Source organism: Sinocyclocheilus grahami, unplaced genomic scaffold (genome assembly GCF_001515645.1).
Source record: "Sinocyclocheilus grahami isolate Dianchi unplaced genomic scaffold, SAMN03320097.WGS_v1.1 scaffold397.1, whole genome shotgun sequence".
Classification (NCBI taxonomy): domain Eukaryota; kingdom Metazoa; phylum Chordata; class Actinopteri; order Cypriniformes; family Cyprinidae; genus Sinocyclocheilus; species Sinocyclocheilus grahami.
Genome location: NW_015505576.1, coordinates 582,233 through 602,600, shown reverse-complemented (window position 1 = coordinate 602,600; position 20,368 = coordinate 582,233). Strand labels below are relative to the sequence as shown.

General features: G+C 34.9%; 2 protein-coding genes and 1 long non-coding RNA gene across 4 annotated transcripts in view; all 3 read left to right on the top strand.

Annotated features, from left to right (window-relative positions):
• The window catches only part of LOC107550366 (WD repeat-containing protein 26-like), a 26,313-nt gene extending 21,298 nt beyond the window's left edge, over window positions 1-5,015 (top strand). The window contains exons 10-13 of the mRNA XM_016231627.1: window positions 1,941-2,097; window positions 2,177-2,315; window positions 2,487-2,627; window positions 4,651-5,015. Coding sequence (XP_016087113.1) covers window positions 1,941-2,097; window positions 2,177-2,315; window positions 2,487-2,627; window positions 4,651-5,010 — 797 coding nt within the window. The 3' untranslated portion in view covers window positions 5,011-5,015. The remainder of the gene's footprint in view (window positions 1-1,940; window positions 2,098-2,176; window positions 2,316-2,486; window positions 2,628-4,650) is intronic.
• Window positions 5,016-5,325: 310 nt separating this feature from the next.
• On the top strand, window positions 5,326-8,432 carry LOC107550412 (uncharacterized). Its single transcript, XR_001604664.1, has 2 exons — window positions 5,326-5,544; window positions 7,055-8,432. It is a non-coding gene; the product is annotated as an uncharacterized lncRNA (long non-coding RNA).
• Window positions 8,433-11,009: 2,577 nt separating this feature from the next.
• LOC107550411 (fasciculation and elongation protein zeta-2-like) lies at window positions 11,010-19,740 on the top strand. Of its 2 annotated transcripts, XM_016231681.1 has the most exons (9): window positions 11,010-11,274; window positions 12,719-12,827; window positions 12,913-13,029; window positions 13,273-13,414; window positions 15,774-16,039; window positions 16,412-16,487; window positions 17,852-17,917; window positions 18,030-18,057; window positions 18,675-19,740. In XM_016231681.1, the coding sequence occupies exons 1-8, from the start codon at window positions 11,057-11,059 to the stop codon at window positions 18,038-18,040; spliced, it is 1,005 nt and encodes a 334-aa protein (XP_016087167.1). In that variant the 5' UTR covers window positions 11,010-11,056; the 3' UTR covers window positions 18,041-18,057; window positions 18,675-19,740. The 2 variants fall into 2 exon arrangements, with proteins under 2 accessions (XP_016087167.1, XP_016087166.1); XM_016231680.1 differs by lacking the exon at window positions 18,030-18,057.
• Window positions 19,741-20,368: the final 628 nt, after the last annotated feature.

The following is a 20,368-nucleotide window of genomic DNA, read 5'->3' as shown; positions in this document are numbered from 1 at the left end:
AGAGTAATGAGGCAGCAACATATGATAGATAAGACGAACAAGAAAGGCTATTAATAATCTTTCATTGTGCAAAAGTATTATTATACTAAAGGCTACAAATACAGGAAGCGCTTAAGCGCTTATGCGTATCCCGTGCGCAGAATGACGCGCTTGAAGCAACACGGAGTCACAGCGTGTAGCGCTAAAAGTTCAAAAGGGAAGATATATTGCTGCGTAGTGTACAGGTGCATCTCAATAAATTAGAATGTCATGGAAAAGTTCATTTATTTCAGTAATTCAACTCAAATTGTGAAACTCGTGTATTAAATAAATTCAATGCACACAGACTGAAGTAGTTCAGTCTTTGGACTAAAAGAAGTCTTTGGTTCTTTTAATTGTGATGATTTTGGCTCACATTTAACAAAACCCCACCAATTCACTATCTCAACAAATTAGAATACTTCATAAGACCAATAAAAATTATTTTTTTTTGTGAATTGTTGGCCTTCTGAAAAGTATGTTAATTTACTGTACATGTACTCAATACTTGGTAGGGGCTCCTTTTGCTTTAATTACTGCCTCAATTCGGCGTGGCATGGAGGTGATTAGTTTGTGGCACTGCTGAGGTGGTATGGAAGCCCAGGTTTCTTTGACTAAGAGTAAAATGGGTAATGATAAGCACTTAACTTTGTTTAAAACGTATTTTAACATTCAATTTGCCTTAATTGTAAATTATTAGGTTATATTTGTTTACACATGGTTCAAATAGGTTTTTTGTTTACACATGATTCAAATCTACAAATACTACAGTTGAACTACGGACCTACGGTCACTTTAGTAAAACCATGTTTCATTTTCATAAGGGACTGCCAGTGACAGGCTGTTGCATGCATAAACTGCAACCTTTTTATTCTGACAGTGTATGATTTCTATTAACATTACAGAATAGAACATGATCAATATTATCTTTCAATGTTCAATTTAAATAACTGTAATTGCACAAACTATGTAGGCTACAATTTCAGTTTGTTTATTGTGAAATAACTCTGTCCTTCTGTCCTCTGATAAGCATTGTTCAGGGCTACCGTTCCCAAAAGCTTTAATGCTTTCTTATTATACTTTTAGGAAAAGCAGCCCTGTTTGAATGTACTGTCAGAAGTGAGTGAACACTCTGTGATTGATTAGTTCCGTCTTGCAACATTTGCGTGTTCAGATGAGCAGGAAAATAGTTCTATCCTACACAATTACTCGCTAACAAAGGTTATTCATCCAACTCAATGCATATTGTACGCATTTTTATTTTTATTTTTTTTAATTAACAAAATCACTGATAAATAAAACAAACCATAGTATCGATATTTTCTGTTTGAGTATCGATACTTTCGATACTCGCGTTAGTATCCATATATCGATACTTTGGATCGATACGCCCATCCCTAGATTGAATGCTGAATGGAGGATGACAGACAGCCGCAGCGGAGAGAAGAGTTTACGTGAACTTATATTTAACAGCTTAAATATTTATCTGTACCTCACATTAAACTATGGAACTGCTTCAAAACACTTGAAATATAGTGCACGGAAACTTTATGGTGCTTTATAATGTTTTTGTGCCTTTCGTGGGGCTTAACAATAACACAGAATAGTATACGCACTATATCGGATTTGGATCGGTCTCATCTGACCGATACCCCGATCCAGCAGAAAATGCCAGTATCGGAGCGATACCGATACTGAATATCGGATCGGTGCACCCCTACCTAAAACCCATAAAAGAAAACTTTTTTGCATTTTTCGAATGGTTTACTTCACTTATTTTTAATTGTCTGTAACTTTTAAGGACATCTCAAAAAAGTGGCAGTTTTTCTCAAGTTTATAGACGCATTCTTTCGTTATTTACTCAGTTTTCTATTATTTTCAGATCATGTATCTATATTTATCATTTTGTGTTTGTTATTTAGCGTACCTGGCCCCCTCTGTAATGTTGCCCCCTCGACGGCTGCAGACGCTGCTCAGACAGGCCGTGGAGATGCAGAGAGATCGCTGCCTTTATCACAACACCAAACTGGACTCCAGTCTGGACTCCGTGTCCTTACTGCTGGATCACGTCTGCAGCAGGTGTGCTGCGTTAACTCTTTCTAACGCGTCCCTCCGTCCTCAGAGATTTCACATGCAACGTCTGCGCTTGTGTTTGCAGGAAACAGTTTCCCTGTTACACGCAGCAGATCCTCACAGAGCACTGCAATGAAGTCTGGTTCTGCAAGTTCTCCAACGACGGCACTAAACTCGCCACCGGCTCGAAAGACACAACTGTGATTATCTGGCAGGTGGAGCCGGTGAGTGAGGATGTCTGTCACATGCAACAAAACATTGCTCTGTTCGTTTGATGAAAGTTGGAGATTTTAAAGTGACAGTGACCCTTTTTTAAATTAACCTTGGCACTTGTCAATCTTGAATAACTTGATTTAAAGAGATTCAATGATACAGATGTGCTCTCTCACACACAGGATTCGCATCAATTGAAGCTCATACGAACTCTGGAGGGTCACGCATACGGTGTGTCGTATCTTGCCTGGAGTCCTGATGATGTTTACCTGATCGCCTGCGGTCCAGATGATTGCTCTGAGCTCTGGCTATGGAATGTTCAGGTAAACACAGCACACATCTTTTTTTTTTTTTTTGTAGGTTTTTGCATAATATGCATTTTCTGGATTTTAGCATGAGAAGTTGCGTTCAAGTCAGAGAGGATGAGTGCACATGAACCTAGCTGAAAATTTGTGGGAAACCCAAGATTTTGTCAATTAAATACTCATGGCAGAAGAAAATTGGTATTTAATTGTATTATAAATTGTAATGATGGATGTGTACTATAATTTAGTTTCTATGTGTATTGCTTACTGATGCAGAATCGTTGTAAAGCATGATCGGAAGTTTAAAATTACTCATTCAGCCACATTTGAGGCTCAAGGCTTATATGACGTTTTCCATCATTCTCTGTGGCTCCTCAAAAAGGATAAAAAAAACATAAAGCCTTTATTATGTGTTTAAAACACAACCTTTGCTCTTCAGTTTGTTGCATGACGCTTTTGTTTGGAATGACAAGGAGAAAATATTTAACATACATCGTCATCATTACAACATCCAAAATCTCAAGCAGGATAATGTCACGTTTTCAATTCTGAAAGAATATTTATTAAGAAAATGTATTAATAATAATTAAAATGTGTATTAAAATAACATGATGATTAATACAAATTTATTAAACCTATTCAAAATTATTACATTTATATTTTCAAATTCATACATTTTCTAAATATTTTTAACTCTTTCCCCGTCAGCATTTGTGAAAAAAGTTGCCACCCACCGCCAGCGATTTTGATGATTTTCACTAAAATTTGATGGCCACCAGAATATTTTGCTGTATGAATATTTGAATATGCAATACACCAAAATAAAGATCAGAGCCTCTACTTTTTTTTAATTTTTTTTTATCTGTTTTATTCTAGCTTAAATCATTATTTTTTTTATCAACACTTGAATATAGATAGGTATCATAAAAAATGCATGATTTTGAGCAAAAAGGTGAGAAAATCAAATTTTTATCAAAAACTACATCTGGATAATATTCAGTACGATTATCAAAGCATAAATCCAGTAAATCGCTTCCATCAACACCTCCAAAGCTTGCATAGACATATACCACTTCCTGGATCAACATTTTACTCTGTAACGTTATGCAATTTTCATTTATATGCTGTCTATTGCTGATGATCGCATTATTTTTCATATGCATCCGTTTACATAAGAGATCGCTAGTTTCTCCGTCCTGTTCACTTGTGTTTTTGTTCAGGAGGTTTTGTACTCGTTCAGAAGATGCGTAATAGCGCCCCCGAGTGTATAACAGTGAAAACACGAAAAGCGGTAAAAACTCGTCTTTGGCGGGGAAGTGTTTTCTTGTAAAAGACGAGATAACTCGTCAATGGCAGGGAAAGAGTTTATAATTTATTGCAACAATGTTATCCTTACATTTACTGCCTTTTAAATATTTTTTAATGATTAAATAATACTAAAAATGTATTAATAATTAATGAATTAAAATTCAGATTTTTACCATTAATTACACATTTTAATTTGTATTAATTATTTTTTTTTATTTGTTTGAAAATATTGTGTTAAATTTTATTGTATTATTAATTCAGTTCATTAATAATTCAGTTCAGTTCATATCTTAAAGACAGGTCTTTTTCTGTTGGGTTAGGTAAGTTCTCTTCATCTATTGCTCCTATTATCTGTGGAGTACCTCAAGGATCCATTTTAGGTCCACTTCTTTTTAATTTATATATGCGACCTTTGGGAGATATTATTAGGAGGCATAGTGTTTCATTTCACTTATATGCTGATTACACTCAGCTGTACCTACTTTTGAAAGCTGGCGACTCCATTGAACCCTTATTGGCCTGCATTGGGGACATTAAGAAATGCTTATCTAGTAGGTGTCTTCGACGTAATGAAGATAAAACAGAAATAATCATCTTTGGCCCCCAAAAATTGAGAAGTGTTTTTATAAATGAGCTTGGCAATCATTTCGCCTCAGACTTGGAGAAGGTCATTCATGCTTTTATTACTTCTCGCCTTGATTATTATAACTCATTATATTTTGGTCTTCCTCAGTTATCCATTGCACGCTTACAGATAGTACAAAATGATGCTGCAAGGCTGTTGACCAGGGCTAAGAAAACTAATCATATTACACCAATTTTGGCCTCTTTAAATTGGCTCCCTGTCCATTTTAGAATTCAATTTAAAATTTTGCTGTTTGTTTTTAAAGCTCTTAATGGTCAAGCCCCATCTTATCTCACAGATCTTCTTACTCCTCTTTCATCCTCCAGATCTTTAAGATCTTCTGACAGGGCTTTTTTTAGTTGTCCCTCGTTCACGTTTAAAAACAGGATGATAGGGCCTTTTCAGTTGCCGCCCCCCGTCTTTGGAATCAACTGCCACTGGACATCCGCCTTGCACCTTCTATTGTAACCTGTCGTGCTTTAAAAAAAAAAAAAACGTTTTTTTTATCATAATAATCAAGGACTTTTAATATTTTTATTTTCATTATTTTTCTGAAAATGTTTTCAAATTAATTTCTTTTCAAATTAATTTTCACATGATTTTTATTGCAGCTATATTATCTTTTTATATATTTACTACCTTTCAGTTAAATTGTGTTATTTTTTATAATTTAAGATGTTTACAATTATTGATAAATTAAAGTTATATTTGACTTTTTTTTTTTAATTAGTGCTTTTGTTTATTCCTCAGCTTCTTTCTTCAGGTGCGTTTCGAGTGAATCTCACTCAATCTTGTTGTTTCTCTCAGATCATAAGGTATATATTTGGCACAAGCGCAGCGAGCTGCCGATCGTGGAGTTGACTGGACACACACGCACAGTGAACTGTGTCAGCTGGAACCCTTGTATTCCCAATCTTATGGCCAGCGCTTCTGACGACGGCACAGTCCGTATCTGGGGACCCGCACCCTTCCTGGACGCACAAGAGCAGGACACCCTCAATGGTACCGACATACTATCCAGTCACAGAAAATACAGGACTGAGAGTTAGAGCATCCATTCTTCAGATTCATTGATAATACTTAATAATACAGACAGATATAATCTAAGTTGAGATCATTATTGAGTTTCAATAATGTTCTTAAAATCAGCATGACTTAATACACTTTCCTGTTCTGAATGTGAGGGTATTATTCATAAAAAACATGAAAAAAATTGTCTTTTGACATTTTAAAAATTACAATTATATTGTTCATTTTTTAAAAAAAATTCCAACTACCTGCAATGTAGATAATTATACAGTTATAATACTATAATAATACAATATATATAATGTTATGAATTTGAATTTTTCAGATTTTTTTGAAGAAAACAAATAGTCTTTTTACATTTTAAAAATAAAAGTTATTTTTTAAATTGACTTATTACCTGCCATATAAAACTCTTCACAATTCAGTATATTTTATAAATACATTCAAATGTAAAAAATTGAAGAAAAAATGTCTAAATTGTTTATTAAATTTTTTTGTTTGAAAGTATTGAGTTACTTAGTTATTTTATTGCAGCATTGCAAAAAAAAAGAAAATCCCACTCTACACCTGTTTCATATTGAAATGCTTTGTTACAGAAGTAAAATGGGTTTTGTAAAATTCCTTTGTTGAATTTAAGCATTACTGAGAAACTATGTAACTACTTTGTTACAGCTTAATCTTTTTTGAGGCTGTCAGACATTCAGCCAGTAGTGCATTACGTGTAGTTGTGTCATAAACTAGCTTTTTTTTCTATAAGGAACAGAGACTATTTTGTCACTTAGCAATATTTTTAGAAAATTAGACTTACAAAAGCCCGATTGTTTTCAGAAAGCTTCTTCACTGTATTGATCTGACTGACGTTTTTGCACCAATGAATATTTGCTCTGATTAGTCATAATTTAACAGAAGGATAGACTTTTTGTTAATACAACACTCTTCTAAAAAAGTCAGTAAAAAATAAAATAACGTTTACTTTGTTTCAGTCGTGAATGATTTTTTTATTTTAAATCACTCTTATTTTATACACTCTTGTTCAGAATTTTGCATTTCAAAATTCAAAATTTTGAATTTTTTTTTTAATAAGTCTCTTCTCACTAAGGCTGCATTTATTTGAGCAAGAAAAACAGTAAACAACTGTAAAACTGCTAAATATTACTACAATTTAATATAATTGTTTTCTATGTGAATATATTTTAAAATGTAATTTATTCCTGTGATCAAAGCTGAATTTTCAGCATCAGTCTTCAGTGTCACATGATCCTTCAGAAATCATTCTGATATGCTGATTGGCTGCTCAAGAAGCATTTCTGATTATTATCAATCTTGAACACAGTTGTGCTGCTTCATATTTTTGTGGAAACTTCTTTGATGAGTAGAAAGTTCAAAAGAACAGCATTATTTGAAACAAATCTTTTGTAACATTATAAATGTCTTGACTGTCACTTTTGCTGAATGAAAGTCGATTTTTCTCTCATTTTCTCAGAGAGTTGCAGCAGTATGGACAGTTGATGGCAGCCCTGGAACAGAAGACTTGTCGCATCGGAAAATGCGAAATCCAACAGAGAAAAACACGATTACAGCATTGTCCTCCTCCACAACAACGCACGAGTCCAAACGCGAAAGAGTTTCAGAGCCTCGCTTTCAGGTGTCCGGAAGCAGCAGAGACCTGACGCTGATTCGACCCGCTTCCATACCGACGGATCTGATCTCTTTCCCTCCACGGCTGTTCCCACATTATTACCCTTTCATTAGGCCTGAAGACGAGAGCTGGAGCGCCCGGACGGGTGTATAAACTCACACTCAATGTTTTTCTCTCTCTCGCTCTCAATCCTCCAGCGGCAGAGGACGAAACACTTTTTTTAAAGAAATACTAGTCCTAGCAATTCTCTCTTTCGTTCCTTTAGCAGTTGATCAGCTTGGGCTTTAGTGTTGATGATGGAGTGCTGTAGTTTTTCCGTTTTTTTTTTTTTTTAATCTTTCAGAACACAAATGCATTGGTTTCAACCGGACTCGCACGCATCAGCAGGGGTCAGAGGTCGCCGTTTCGATCTCTGAGAGTTTAAATGTTCGACTGAATTCTGCTTCGGCCTCCCTCCTGTAGCACAGCCCGCGTGTGAGAGTGTGAGTGTTCAAATGTGCCTAAAGTTGGTGTACGTTCGCATGTGGCACTGCTCTCACACCAGCGTGAGTGTGTCCCTTGTTTAGCCGTGCGAATCGTTTTAACAGAATCTGATCGAAGCCCCAGAGACCTTCATCTGTGGAACAAAAACTTGAGAAGCATTTTTTGTTTTTTAAAAAGCAAGCTATTAGCGAAGTTCCTCGTTTTCACCACTTAGCTTAGAGGTGGCGTTCGGGAGAGAGACTTTGTAATATTAGTACAAAAATAAATCGACTTTGAGGGCGAAACGCACAGCTTTAAACAGAAAGATACTGTGACACTCAAAATGTCAATCAGATATTCGGCTCCTGATGAGGAGTTTGTGGCGTATAAATGACCTATGCAGCAACGTTTGAGCTGAGAGCCCCCATATAAAGTCACTCGCAGCAGCCATACCAGCATTAAAATAAACCGTCTTCAAATCCACAATGATTTCATCCACACGAAAGCTCTGCCTGTACGCTAGTTCAGTTATATCCACACAGTCACGTTCTCTGATCTGAGCTGTTTCCACCAAATATCCAGCTTTTGAGTCCCGTTTTAGGAGAGAAATATTTGCTATGGACTGATATTAAATGTTTGAAAAGAAATGCTTTTCTGCCTGTTTTTATGGAAGTTTTTGTTACTTTTTTTGGTTTACAATATTTTGTTTTTTTGGTTGACTTTATCTCTGTATCATTATATTAAACTATAACCAGATAAATTGTCTCCTCTTTTTTAAAATATTTTATTTAAGCATTATTAGCATTTTTTTTTTTCGATTAAAAAAAATAGTTACATTAACCGTAATTTTACTGACATCCACATATGCTTTCCACAGTCATGAGATGGTGCTAAACTCCCCGGCCTTTGCCTCGGAAATCCAAATTATCCAGAAAGTCTTTTCTAAAGTTACGGCACTTTATTACAGAGACATTTTTAATGGTTTATCCTTGCCAACCTGACAGCTTGTGGAAATGATTACAAGCAATTATTTGAGAACAATTCATGGATGATTTTCCAGTTATTAAAGATTTGTAAATGGATTTTGATATCGAATGGCTTCGAGTTGGTCAGCAACATCTGCCTGTTTTGGTTTTCATTGAATTTTGCCTGTTTACTTGAGGACCATTTTGTGCCATAAGCAAAAAAAAGTCGAACAAAATCTAAACAATAATTGGTCGCTGCTCGGACCAGGCTGATGCTTGTGCACTGTGACACATCTTTGCTGTTCATTTAGCTGATCTGAGAGCAGTTTCTTTGGCTATTGCTTCTCCTCATTGTTTTAAAGAACTAAAAACAAGCCTGCTCATTACAGCAGTGGACATATTAGTAATGCATATGATGATGGGGGTAGTATTGTTACTCTTGTACTGTGGGGTTTGTGTACTCTACTAACCATATGCAAGAGTGTCTCTCTTTTCCAGCTAACTGCAGGTGTGTTGCTCTCATGTTCGACTGTGAATCAGACGTGTGAGAGGTTTTCCTCATGATAACTGCTCCTGTACGAAGGGCATCCATTTGCATTAAATGTGTTATTTCAAAAAGTGATTGTACTGTTTTGTATTGTTGTGTAGGAGATGTGTTATGTATGCATATTTTCAATAAAGCATTCAGGGTTTTGAAACATAATGAAGCATTTCACCTGGCCTGCATGGGTTAAACTGTGCTTAATCCTTAAACCTTTACAGAAAATTTGGGTACTTTTGGTTACTTGGTGACAAAAATAACCCCCTACAAAAAGTACTACAAAAGGCGGTATAGTAATAGTAGCAGATGATACTGTAAAATTACCATCATGTACAATCATTTTTATATAAAATTAGAACATCGACAACTTCAAAGAATATTACTTTTATATTGCTATTAAGACACTATTTGAATTTTTTATTAACAAGTCAATAATTTTTATTTTATCTTTAGGTTTAATTATGTTCATAGGTTGGTGTTTGTTCTATTATTTTAATTCGTGACAATTTTATAGCATTTAAATAATATATATTTTTAACTCGATCAGATATAATTACAATATTACAATTAAAATCAATATAGAAAGAACAAGTAATAAATATTCATTATTTACACAAAATAAAAATAATAGAAATGCATACATAAAACCTATAATGACAGTAATGATCAAAAGTAAGTAACAGTAAAAATAACAAATGCTATTTTTAAACAATAATTGAATACAGAACATGGGTTGCAGACCACAATCAATCAAACTACATTTATTTATTCATAAACCAAAGATAAAACCAAATAAACATAAACCAAATCGAAAAAGAAAACAAAATTACATACGCAAAATAATCTCAAATTATTAAATAAATAAATATTATTTTAAAAAAAACACCAACATGGGAGCAAACAGTCCAAGTTTTAATATATTTTTTTTGTTACAGGTACAGGATGTAGACAAAGTTTTAACCAGTGTTGGGGGTAACTCATTACAAGTAACATGAGTTACGTAATCAGATTACTTTTTTCAAGTAACTAGTAAAGTAACGCATTACTTTTTCATTTACAAGAGAATATCTGAGTTACTTTTTCAAATAAGTAACGCCAGTTACTTTTTTTTTTTTCAATGTATTAATTGGCAGCTCTCCTGTGTCCATGTTGAGAGAAATCAGATGTTACTGTAGCTCTAAAATAAATATGAATATGCATTAATTCATCTCACTAACAAAAAAAAAAAAACAGATTCAGTATTCCTCAAAATGAATAAAAATAATGCAACTCAGAATATGCAATAATTAAATGTTAAACAACACAAATATGCTTTATGTATTTAATTCCATTCTATTAACCAATGTCTTTGCTTCTGACCTTCGATGATCCAGTTCAACCGTACTAATAAGCACAAATTACTCTAGATGAACATTTGTGTCTTTGTTTATTGCTGAAGTGTGTTGAAATGTCTTCTTCTGCATTCTACTGTACGGACGTACATTTACTTTCCCTTCAGCCTGAGGCTTATTCATTTCACTTTTGGTGTGAAAAGGCTTTTATATTTGCCAGAAATAGAACTTTTTTATTTTAGAAACAAACAAGCAAGCCCTGTCCAGATTTAAAAAGTAACGCAAAAGTAACGTAACACATTACTTTCCATAAAAAGTAACTAAGTACCGTAATTAGTTACTTTTTTCTGGAGTAACGTAATATTGTAATGCGTTACTTTTAAAAGTAACTTTCCCCAGCACTGGTTATAAATAAAACAGATCCTAGTATCTTACTTGAAATGAGTACGTTTGTGAAAGCGGCTTTAATTACGCGTGTTTGCGTCGCCCCGCCCCCTCCGTCCTCTTTCGCGCGCGCGTACGTTGCGTCTCGTCGTCCGCCACAGTCATGGCGGCCCCGGTCGCTCCGCTCGATGAAGACTGGGAGGATTTTAACGAATTCAAAGCAGCCGATTCGCACAGCAGCTGGACCGCGGCACCAGAGAATTCACCGCAGGCCCAAAGCTTCGCTTCTTTCGACGAGACGCTAAGCGCGAGCTTCCCGTCCTCTAGCAGCGCGTGCACGAGCGTCTCAGTGAGCGAGCGCGAGCTGCTGCGCGACGACGAGTGAGTGACAAAAACATACTCCAAATATTATAACAACGTGAAAATGTTATGTAGTATTTCATGTTTTATACGGTAAATACGTTTGTGTAAATATACTCGCTCCAGTTTGAATTACTGAAATGGTCAGGTTTCATATTTTGCTGTGATTCTTTATTTACACTACAGTAAAGTAACGTAACGTTACCACGATTTACCGTGCTAGTACCATGGTATTCTGGGAAATACCGTGGAGTAAAGGGTATTTTGTAAATGTCATATTAGCTAATTTCACCAAAATCTTCCTGCAAAAAAGTACCGTGATATTAGCGTTACAATATTTTGGACGTGATACTCTGATAATCAAATATTTAATTATTTTTATAAAGTAAACGGAAGAATAACTTTTATAGTGTTAATAATATTTCAAGATGAACATTTACTGGCCTGAAGCAACTTAGATGTACTTAATTAAAGCGGGGTTTTGATGAACGTTTATTTGTTCATCTCTCAATCATTGTATTGCATTACATTACAGGTACATCTAAAAAAATTAGAATATCATGAAAAAGGTCAATATTTTTTGTCACTCATTTCAGAAAGTGAAACCCATATATTATATAGATTCGTTACACATTGAGTGAAATATTTCAAGCCTTTATTTCTTGAAATTTTCCGCATTGATGCAGTAATTCATGCAAAAGGAGGCCCAACCAAGTATTGAGTGCATAGAAATGAACATACTTTTCAGAAGCCTGACATTTCTGTTTAAAATATCCTTTTTTTTTATTGGATCTTATGTAATATTCTAATTTTCTGAGACACTGAATTTTGGGTTTTCATTATCTGTAAGCCATAATCATCCAAATTTCAAGAAATAAAAGCTTGTAATATTGCACTCTGTGTAATGAATCTATATAATATATGGGTTTCACTTTCTGAAATGAGTGACAAAAAATATTGACCTTTTTCATGATATTCAATTTTTTTTAGATGTACTTGTATATGTTTTGAAACTACAGGGCTTGGATCATAAAACTAAATATTAATATCAACTTACCAAGATATTACTGAGAGAAATAGAGTGTCAGCTGATATTTATGTGTTTTATGTAAATAGTCTGCTATGCTGTTATCTAAATCTTATTGATTTACTTTACAAGCTAACAGAATTTAAAATGACTTTTTGGCCATAGAAATATCAGCAACGGCATAAAATAGCATATTTTTGCATATCTCGCAAACAAAAAAACATGTATGCAAACTTTTTTTTTTCTTTTTGGATTTTGTCTAAAGGTACAATAAACTGTTCCATTTGAAAAAGAAAATACTTTTTTCTGACTTTTACTTCATATGTTAGACTTTACAGGCTTATGAGTATGAAGCCGGAACTTGCATATATGAACCTTATGAAATCTTCTAAATACTGTCTTTCTAATTTATTCTTCTGTTTTCTTGTTGTTTCGCAGGATATGGAACACTTTGACCGAGAACTACGGCAATGTGATGCCAGTGGACTGGAAAACCTCTCACACTCGTTCACTACACCTGCCCACGCTGAACCTCCGGCCTCAGGAGGTGAGATCCGTCTGTCCATCCATTCATCCATCTCTCCTTTCAATCAGTACAGACAGAGCTCACACTACACGTGTGTGTATTTCAGAGGGGGGAGGTCAATAATCTTGATGTGTCTGATGACGAGGAGCTCCGAGATCAGATGGACATGCACACCATCATCATCTCATGTGTGAACGAGGAGCCGCTGTTTACTGCAGAACAGGTATATACACTTCAGACCTTTTGAGACTATATTAGTGAGGGCCAGTTATAGATGCAATAATAACTTTCATAATGATATTTTCTATACCTTTTCTTCGACCATCATAGAAACCTGTTTACGGCAGTAGATTTAAAACCGAACACGATTTGGGTGTTTTATGAGCCTTTTGAATTGTTTCACTAACAACATTGTAGTCAAACCTGTACATTTGACATTTGACCTCATAACCTGCGTGTTAATCAGGTCATAGAAGAGATTGAAGAGATCATGCAACAGTCTCCAGACGACGAGGAACACGAGAGTCCGTCTCAGTTTGACCTCTCCTTGATGTCGCACGAGTTACATGCTCTCACACATTCCACATCCAGCAGCAGCTACGAGGAGCGTAAGTACTGCATGTAGAGGTCGACCGATATGGGTTTTTCACCTGCCGATGCTGATATTTAGAAATCAGGACAGCCGATATATGATGCAGATATTTTTTTTGGCCGATATTCTTTTTTTCCCCCATTCATCTCATAAAAGTGAGTTTGAGCTAATGATTATTGCAGGGTACAAGATAGTAATGGTAGTAGTAGCCCAATTTTGAGTAATAATACATGGCGCAAAACTTAAGCACCTTCTCAAAACAGTTCTGAAGGATGCTTTTTGTTTATGTTTGCTGGCAGACACCATTGTTTCCCACAGACTGCAAATTAATTCTTTGCCAGCAGGAGGCGCTTTGGGAGCTGGAGATATAGCGGTTTCCCCGGTAAAGGCTGAAGTCAAATAAGCGCTGCTCACAAACGCTATCAGGCATTACAGGAAAGACGAAATGAAAATTACATCCAAGCTTTTCTGAAGACAGTCGGTTCTTTTCAAAGATACATTCATATAAAAACACTGCATTTTAATTTTGAAACGTGAAGCGCTCATTTTATTCAACGAAGTATAAGCCTTTTGGAAAATCTATTTGTGGCGGTCTGTCTGTTGTGATGAGCCGCCACAAATAATGTATAGGAAACACTGGACACTGCTATAAGTCAAATGGCCATAGTAGTGATAACAAAAATAAAAGATTTCACACACATTGCACTGCCTGCTGGTCATAACTGCTTAAGAGTGCGCTGGCCATGAGCGAATATATGACATCGTGGAGGCTATGGTCAGACACACACAGACATTTCATGAGGAAAGTTAACGTGCACGTTATAATCAGCCCAGAAGTTTCGTCTGAATTGAACATGTTTCTACTTTCACATGCAAATGACTTATTGCACTTATGAATATGATAACTTTCCGGCATCAATTCTAGTAGGGTAAAACGTAATCCCGCTTTCGAAACGGTCTGTTTTGCCCTGCCATTAGCTGAGGCTGTGTGTGAACAAGTCGTGAACAGCCTGCAGAGCGTGAGCTGCTCCGTCTCATGCAGCTAGAGGGAGTTCCGCAACAACGCTTAGCTGCCCGCCTGTGCGCCTGCCTATAAATCGGCCTAATTTGCAGCACAATCGGCCGATGCCGATTAATTAAAAAATGCCAAAAATCGGCCAGCCAATCAATCGGTCGACCTCTAACTGCATGTGTATATTCATGGCTTTTTTGTCAGCCGAACCCCTTTGACATAAAATATTTACTTGAAGTAGTTTTTAAGTTAATATTTCAGTAATTTAACAAAATGTTTGCATGGTTTGCTGATGTCCGTTAATGGTCACGTGGCACGCAGGTAAACAAATTAAATATTTAATCTTTTTGTTGTTTTATTTTCATTAGTTTTTATTTGAAAATTATTTATTTTAATTTTATAATTAATATTTAATATTTTATTAAATTATATTATATTATTTAAAATTAATATATATATATATATATTTAGTCATTTTTATTTTTATTAGTTTTTCATCAACTCATAAAATCCATACTCGTGAGGGAACTTGCAGGGGATTCTAAGTACAGATACCTCAAAACCAAGTTGATACTAAAATGTAATGATACCAGTCTTTCTAAATGATCAAACATCAAAACAATAAAAAACTCTCATCGCTCTTAAAGTTTTGGTTCTTTATTCCTGCCAGTTTTCTTAAATAATTGTATGAAATGCTTACTTATGTGAGACTGTTGTACTTAACTGCCTGTCAATATTTTATGTACAATTTTAACTTTGCATAAGAGTTTGCACATTAGCACAGGTTTTCCCAAATGGCTGCAGAGAGTTTGTGAGTTGATCAAAAGCTAATAATTAATTTAAATGCCATATCGCAATTCAAATTGCAGTCACGATATATGACAAAATAATTGCAGTGCAGCCCTATATGTAGATATTTTTTAAATGAAAACGATCAAAATAAAACGCTTATGTTTTATCTGTTTACTTGCATGCCATCTGACCATTGACCAACATCAGAGAAAAGTGAACATGCAAATGTGTCATTAAGTTATTAAAATATTAACCACTTCCCCTGTGGTAACCACTCAAGTATTCTTCAAGTAAATATTTTATATCTTAAGGGGTTTGGCTGATAAAAAAGTTTGGGAACCCATGTACTGGCATGTTATTGTAATGCATTTTGCTGAAATGTAAAATGATAACTGTTTAAGTACATTTGAGGGAAGTTCACATGGATCTTTTATATCTCAGTCAGAGAGTAGTGTTGAAATGAATGTGTTATGAAATAACGGTGCTGTAGAAATGAAGATAAGCTTGTGTTTTTGAATGACTGCAGATTTTTTAATCAATTGTTTGATCTTTTCACTCCTCTCTGTCTCAGGCTTGCGCGGTCTGTGTGTGTCTGAGCTGCTGGAGAGTCTGGAGGAGGTGGAGCGACAGATCCGTGGTTTCTCCGAGGAGCTGATCGATCAGCTGGCGGTGAGGGAGGAGCTGGACTTTGAGAAGGAGGTGAAGAACACGTTCATCTCGGCGCTCATCGACGTGCAGAACCGACAGAAAGAACATCGAGAGCTGCTGAAGAAAAAGAGGAAGATAAAGGCCACAGGCGGCGATCAGATATCCAACCGCTCGCATGTGCCAGGAACCGTATGGATACTCATTATCAAGCCCACACAAAAATACATCCGCAGAAATCTCCATAGATTTCTGTAGGACTGGAACATTTTCAAAGCTCTACACAATCCCCTCGTCTGTTCATTTATCAAATAATTTGGCTAAATTCGTAATGCTTCATTTTACACATTTTGCCATGTTTAAATCCATTCGGGGAAAACCTACCCTTTTTTCTCCATATCAGCACAAAGAAAGTGAAAACATCTGTCTCTCAGATCTTAAACATATCTGTTCTCGAAGAATTATAATACATTTTTTGTTCATGTTCTGTCATAAAAAAAAAAAAAATTGGTTAAATAATCTATAAAAGTGGTATGTTTTTGACCACCTTTGTCTGTTCTTCAGTATTTGACGACGGTGATCCCATACGGCAGGAGCAGCGGAGCGCTGTCTGTAGAAGACCTGCAGATCCTGACCAAGAGTGAGTCAAAGTGAACGCTTGTGTGTCTCTGTTTATGAACGTCTCTTCAGGGTGATCCAATTAATGTACAAAATGTAAAATGCACAAAAATGAGACTTTGGTCAGGCCACTTGTGTGAACCTCAGATATGTGTGCTTCACATGATCTTTTAAACTGTAACTATTAGTATAAATGATTAGTATAATTAGTATTAGTATAAATGATTGTCATTAAATATTAATTTATAATTTAAATATAATTTAAATTAAAATAATGTACACTGCTGTGCAAAAGTTTGGGGTTAGAAAGTGTTTTTTTTTTTTAGTTTTTGTTTTTTTGAAGAAATGAATCCATTAAATTGATCAAAAGTGACAGCAAAGACGTTTATAATGTTACAAAAGAACTCTATTTTAAATAAATGCTGTTCTTTTTAACTTTCTATTTATTAAAGATCAAAAGATCCTGAAAAAATGTACCATGGTTAAGCAGCACAACTGTTTTTAACATCGATAATAAATATTTTGTGAGCAACAAATCAGCATATTAGAATGATTTCTAAAGGGATAATCAAGATATTTTTTGGCAAATGAGAGACGAGCCTTTGTTATTTTTGGTTATTTGAGGCAAGCGAGGCCTGCAGTTCTTTAGATGTTGTTCTGGGTTCTTTTATGACCTCTTGGATGAGTCGTCGTTGTGCTCTTGGAGTAATTTTGGTTGGCCGGCAACTCCTGGGAAGGTTCACCATTGTTCCAAGTTTTCTCAATTTGTGGATAATGGCTCTGACCATGGTTCGCTGGAGTCCCAAAGCCTTAGAAATGGCTTCATAACCCTTTCCAGACTGATACATGTCAACTGTTTTGATTCTCATCTGTTCTTGAATTTCTTTAGATCGCGGCATGATGTGTTGCTCTTTCAGCATGCTTCACTTTGTCAGACAGGTTCTATTTAAGTGATTTCTTGATTCAACAGGTCTGGCAGTAATCAGGCCTGGGTGTGGCTAGTGAAATTTAACTCAGCTTTTCTAAAATAATGTCATTAATTGCAGTTCTTTCATGATTTAACAGGAGGGGGCAATTCATTTTTCACATAGGGCCACGTAGGTTTGGACAGCTTTTTTCCCTTAATAAATGAAATCATCATTTAAAAACTGCATTTTGTATTTACTTGCATTATCTTTGTGTAATATTTAAATTTGTTTGATGTGATGATCTGAAACATTAAAGTGTGACAAACATGCAAAAAAATAAGAAATCAGGAAGGAGGCCAACACTTTTTCACACCACTGTGTATATATATATATTTATATATATATACACACTGAGCTGTAAAGAAGGCGTGTGTGTGTAGTGTTGTACATGAATAAATGTGTGTCTGTGTCTCTCTAGTTCTGCATGCCATGCGTGAGGACAGTGACACAGTTCCTGCTCTTCTTACTGACTACATCCTCAAAGGTATCAGACACCTGAATCACTCGTCAGTCTCCATCACTGTCAGTCTGAGCCTCATTGATCTTCTGTGTGTTTTATGTGTTTTATTTTTGCTCTCGCTGCATTTAACCTCTAGCGCTGGTGTGAGAGAACAAGTGAAGGAGGTGTGTTGTTTTTATACATATTGCTAATTATAATGACTACAGTCTAAAATGACAAAACGTTTAAAAATGTGTATTTATGTTTTCAAATGAAGATGTCCCCAAAGGGAATTTTTGTTTACCTCACTTCTGGAGATAATTTTGTCTTCAAACCTTAGCTAAGTAAACCCATCAGACACACAAGTGTGTAAAATAGATTTTTGTTGTGTGTGTGTGTGTAGTATTTGTTGTCTTTTCTGTGATGTATGTTAGTAAACATTATTTGTCTCATAAGGAAGAAGTTGTGGTGGTAATAATATACAATGTACAGCAAAACAACTACTGTTTTTGAAAAGTCTTATGCTCACCAAGGCTGCATTTATTTGATAAAAAATACAATAAAATCAGTAATATTTTGACATTTTAATTTTTTTTTTTAATTCCGGGCTTTTTGATTAATCAAAAAGCAGCATCTATTTGAAATGTCTTTTACTATCACTTTTGATCAGTTTAATGCATACTTGCTAAATTTAAGTATTTATTTCCCTAAAAGACAAAAAAAAAAAAACACTTACTGACCACAATCTTATTTTTTTTGTTGAGACTTTTACTGATCTATCCTTTGATGTCTGTTGTTTCAGTGTTGTGTCCAACATAGAGTTTCTGCAGCTAATATCATCGGTACGTCGGACATCTGATCATCTGCATCTCTCCAAATGATGTTCTTCTCTAATCATGCACAGAATTGACCCACCAGTGGCATTTATTTCCCAGTCCAATTGTGTGTTTTGTTTTGTGTAGATGTTATTGTGTGTTTGAGTGCAGTATTTAGTTTATTTCTTAATGCAATTCACATTTCACATACTGTCAGATTCCACTAGTTTACTCTATTATCACAGTGCAGCTGTCGTAACTCATGCACGTTTGCATCATATTCGGTTTGTTTTAGCGCAGATCTAGATGCAAGGTTTCCCTCTTTTGATCTTTCCATCAGATGAAATGAGATTTCAGGAAGTCTCAAGCTGCTGATGGCTGAAAATCATAGAAATGAAATGATTGCAATTATTTAAAAGCAATCTCTCCAGCAAAGGCAGGTACAAGTATTTGTGTAGGAAAAGGTTATTTATGTAGCTGTAAAATCTAAACGTTTATCATATTAGAATGAAATTGTTCAGTCATGCTGAACAGGTTTAGTGGTAATTTTTTATTTAAAAACTTGATATTCATAAAATGTATTTCATTGCCAGTTAATAGATCGTCATACACTGTTTTTGTTCTATTCAATCAGCTTTCTAACTTCTCTCTATAACAGTATTAATATTGAGTTGATGAGGAGTGAACAGTACGAGTAATTGCTACCAGTTGATGTGGAATCTGAGATCTCAGCAGGAGGAAGGACTTTTATCAGATCTCTGGACTGGATTTCTGTTTTAAGGTATGAAGAGCTAAAACACTCATAAAGAGATAAATATGTCTGTCTGTCCTCACTACGGTCCTGTAAGATTGAATGATTGTCTCTGGTTTACTAGTTTTTGTTGAAAGGTGATATTTTTGTATGCGTGACTGTAAAATCTGATTGGTGTTTTTTGATGGAGAGATTGAGATTACATTGTGTTGAGTCCTGCAGATGCACGACCTTAAAAGAAATAGTTGACCCAAAAATGAAAATTTGTTTAAAATGTAGGGTGACAATTTTCAGCAAGTTTTCATTTTTGGATGAACTTCCTTTAAAGGATTATTTCACTCAAAAAAAAAAACCGTGATTTTATTTCTTTAATAAAAGAGGTCCATATGGATCATGTGCCATATTTAACCTTTTAAGTGCCCCCATCCGGACTGGATTTTGTTTTTTTTAAGAAGACAATCTGTAGATTATTGCAGAATTGGAATCATTTCAAAATATTAAAATATCAAAAAGTTAAAGAAGTTTAAATTTACTGTAAAGAAAATGCACTGTACCATTTTTATTTTATTTGATATAAAATAAATATTTTTCAAAAAAACATTTATCCAAAATTGGTATAAAATTAAAGCCTAATGTCTAAATAAGTTATGTTCCAAATTTGAAGTTGATATAAAAAACAATTTGAGGTTCCTGAGAGATTTTATTTTAAGACAGCCATCAAATCTCCATTGAATTTTTTTTAAATGCATTTTTCTGTCACAAATGTCTAAATATCTCTGTCAATATTACTTCTGTCACAAAATAACCACCAAATATGGAATCTTGAGACTCAGACTGATGATATGTATTTTGTCAAGATTATAAACAGTTTTGATTCTAAAAGACCATAATACATTTTGTAATATGGCACCTGACTCCACCCACTAAGGG

Excerpts from the sequence above, each read along its gene's own strand:
- LOC107550411 (XM_016231680.1), top strand. The coding sequence starts at position 11,057 with ATGGCGGCCCCGGTCGCTCCGCTCGATGAAGACTGGGAGGATTTTAAC. Across the intron at positions 11,275-12,718 it reads GAGCTGCTGCGCGACGACGA|GATATGGAACACTTTGACCG; the intron begins GTGAGTGACAAA and ends GTTGTTTCGCAG. Across the intron at positions 13,030-13,272 it reads CGCTGTTTACTGCAGAACAG|GTCATAGAAGAGATTGAAGA; the intron begins GTATATACACTT and ends CGTGTTAATCAG.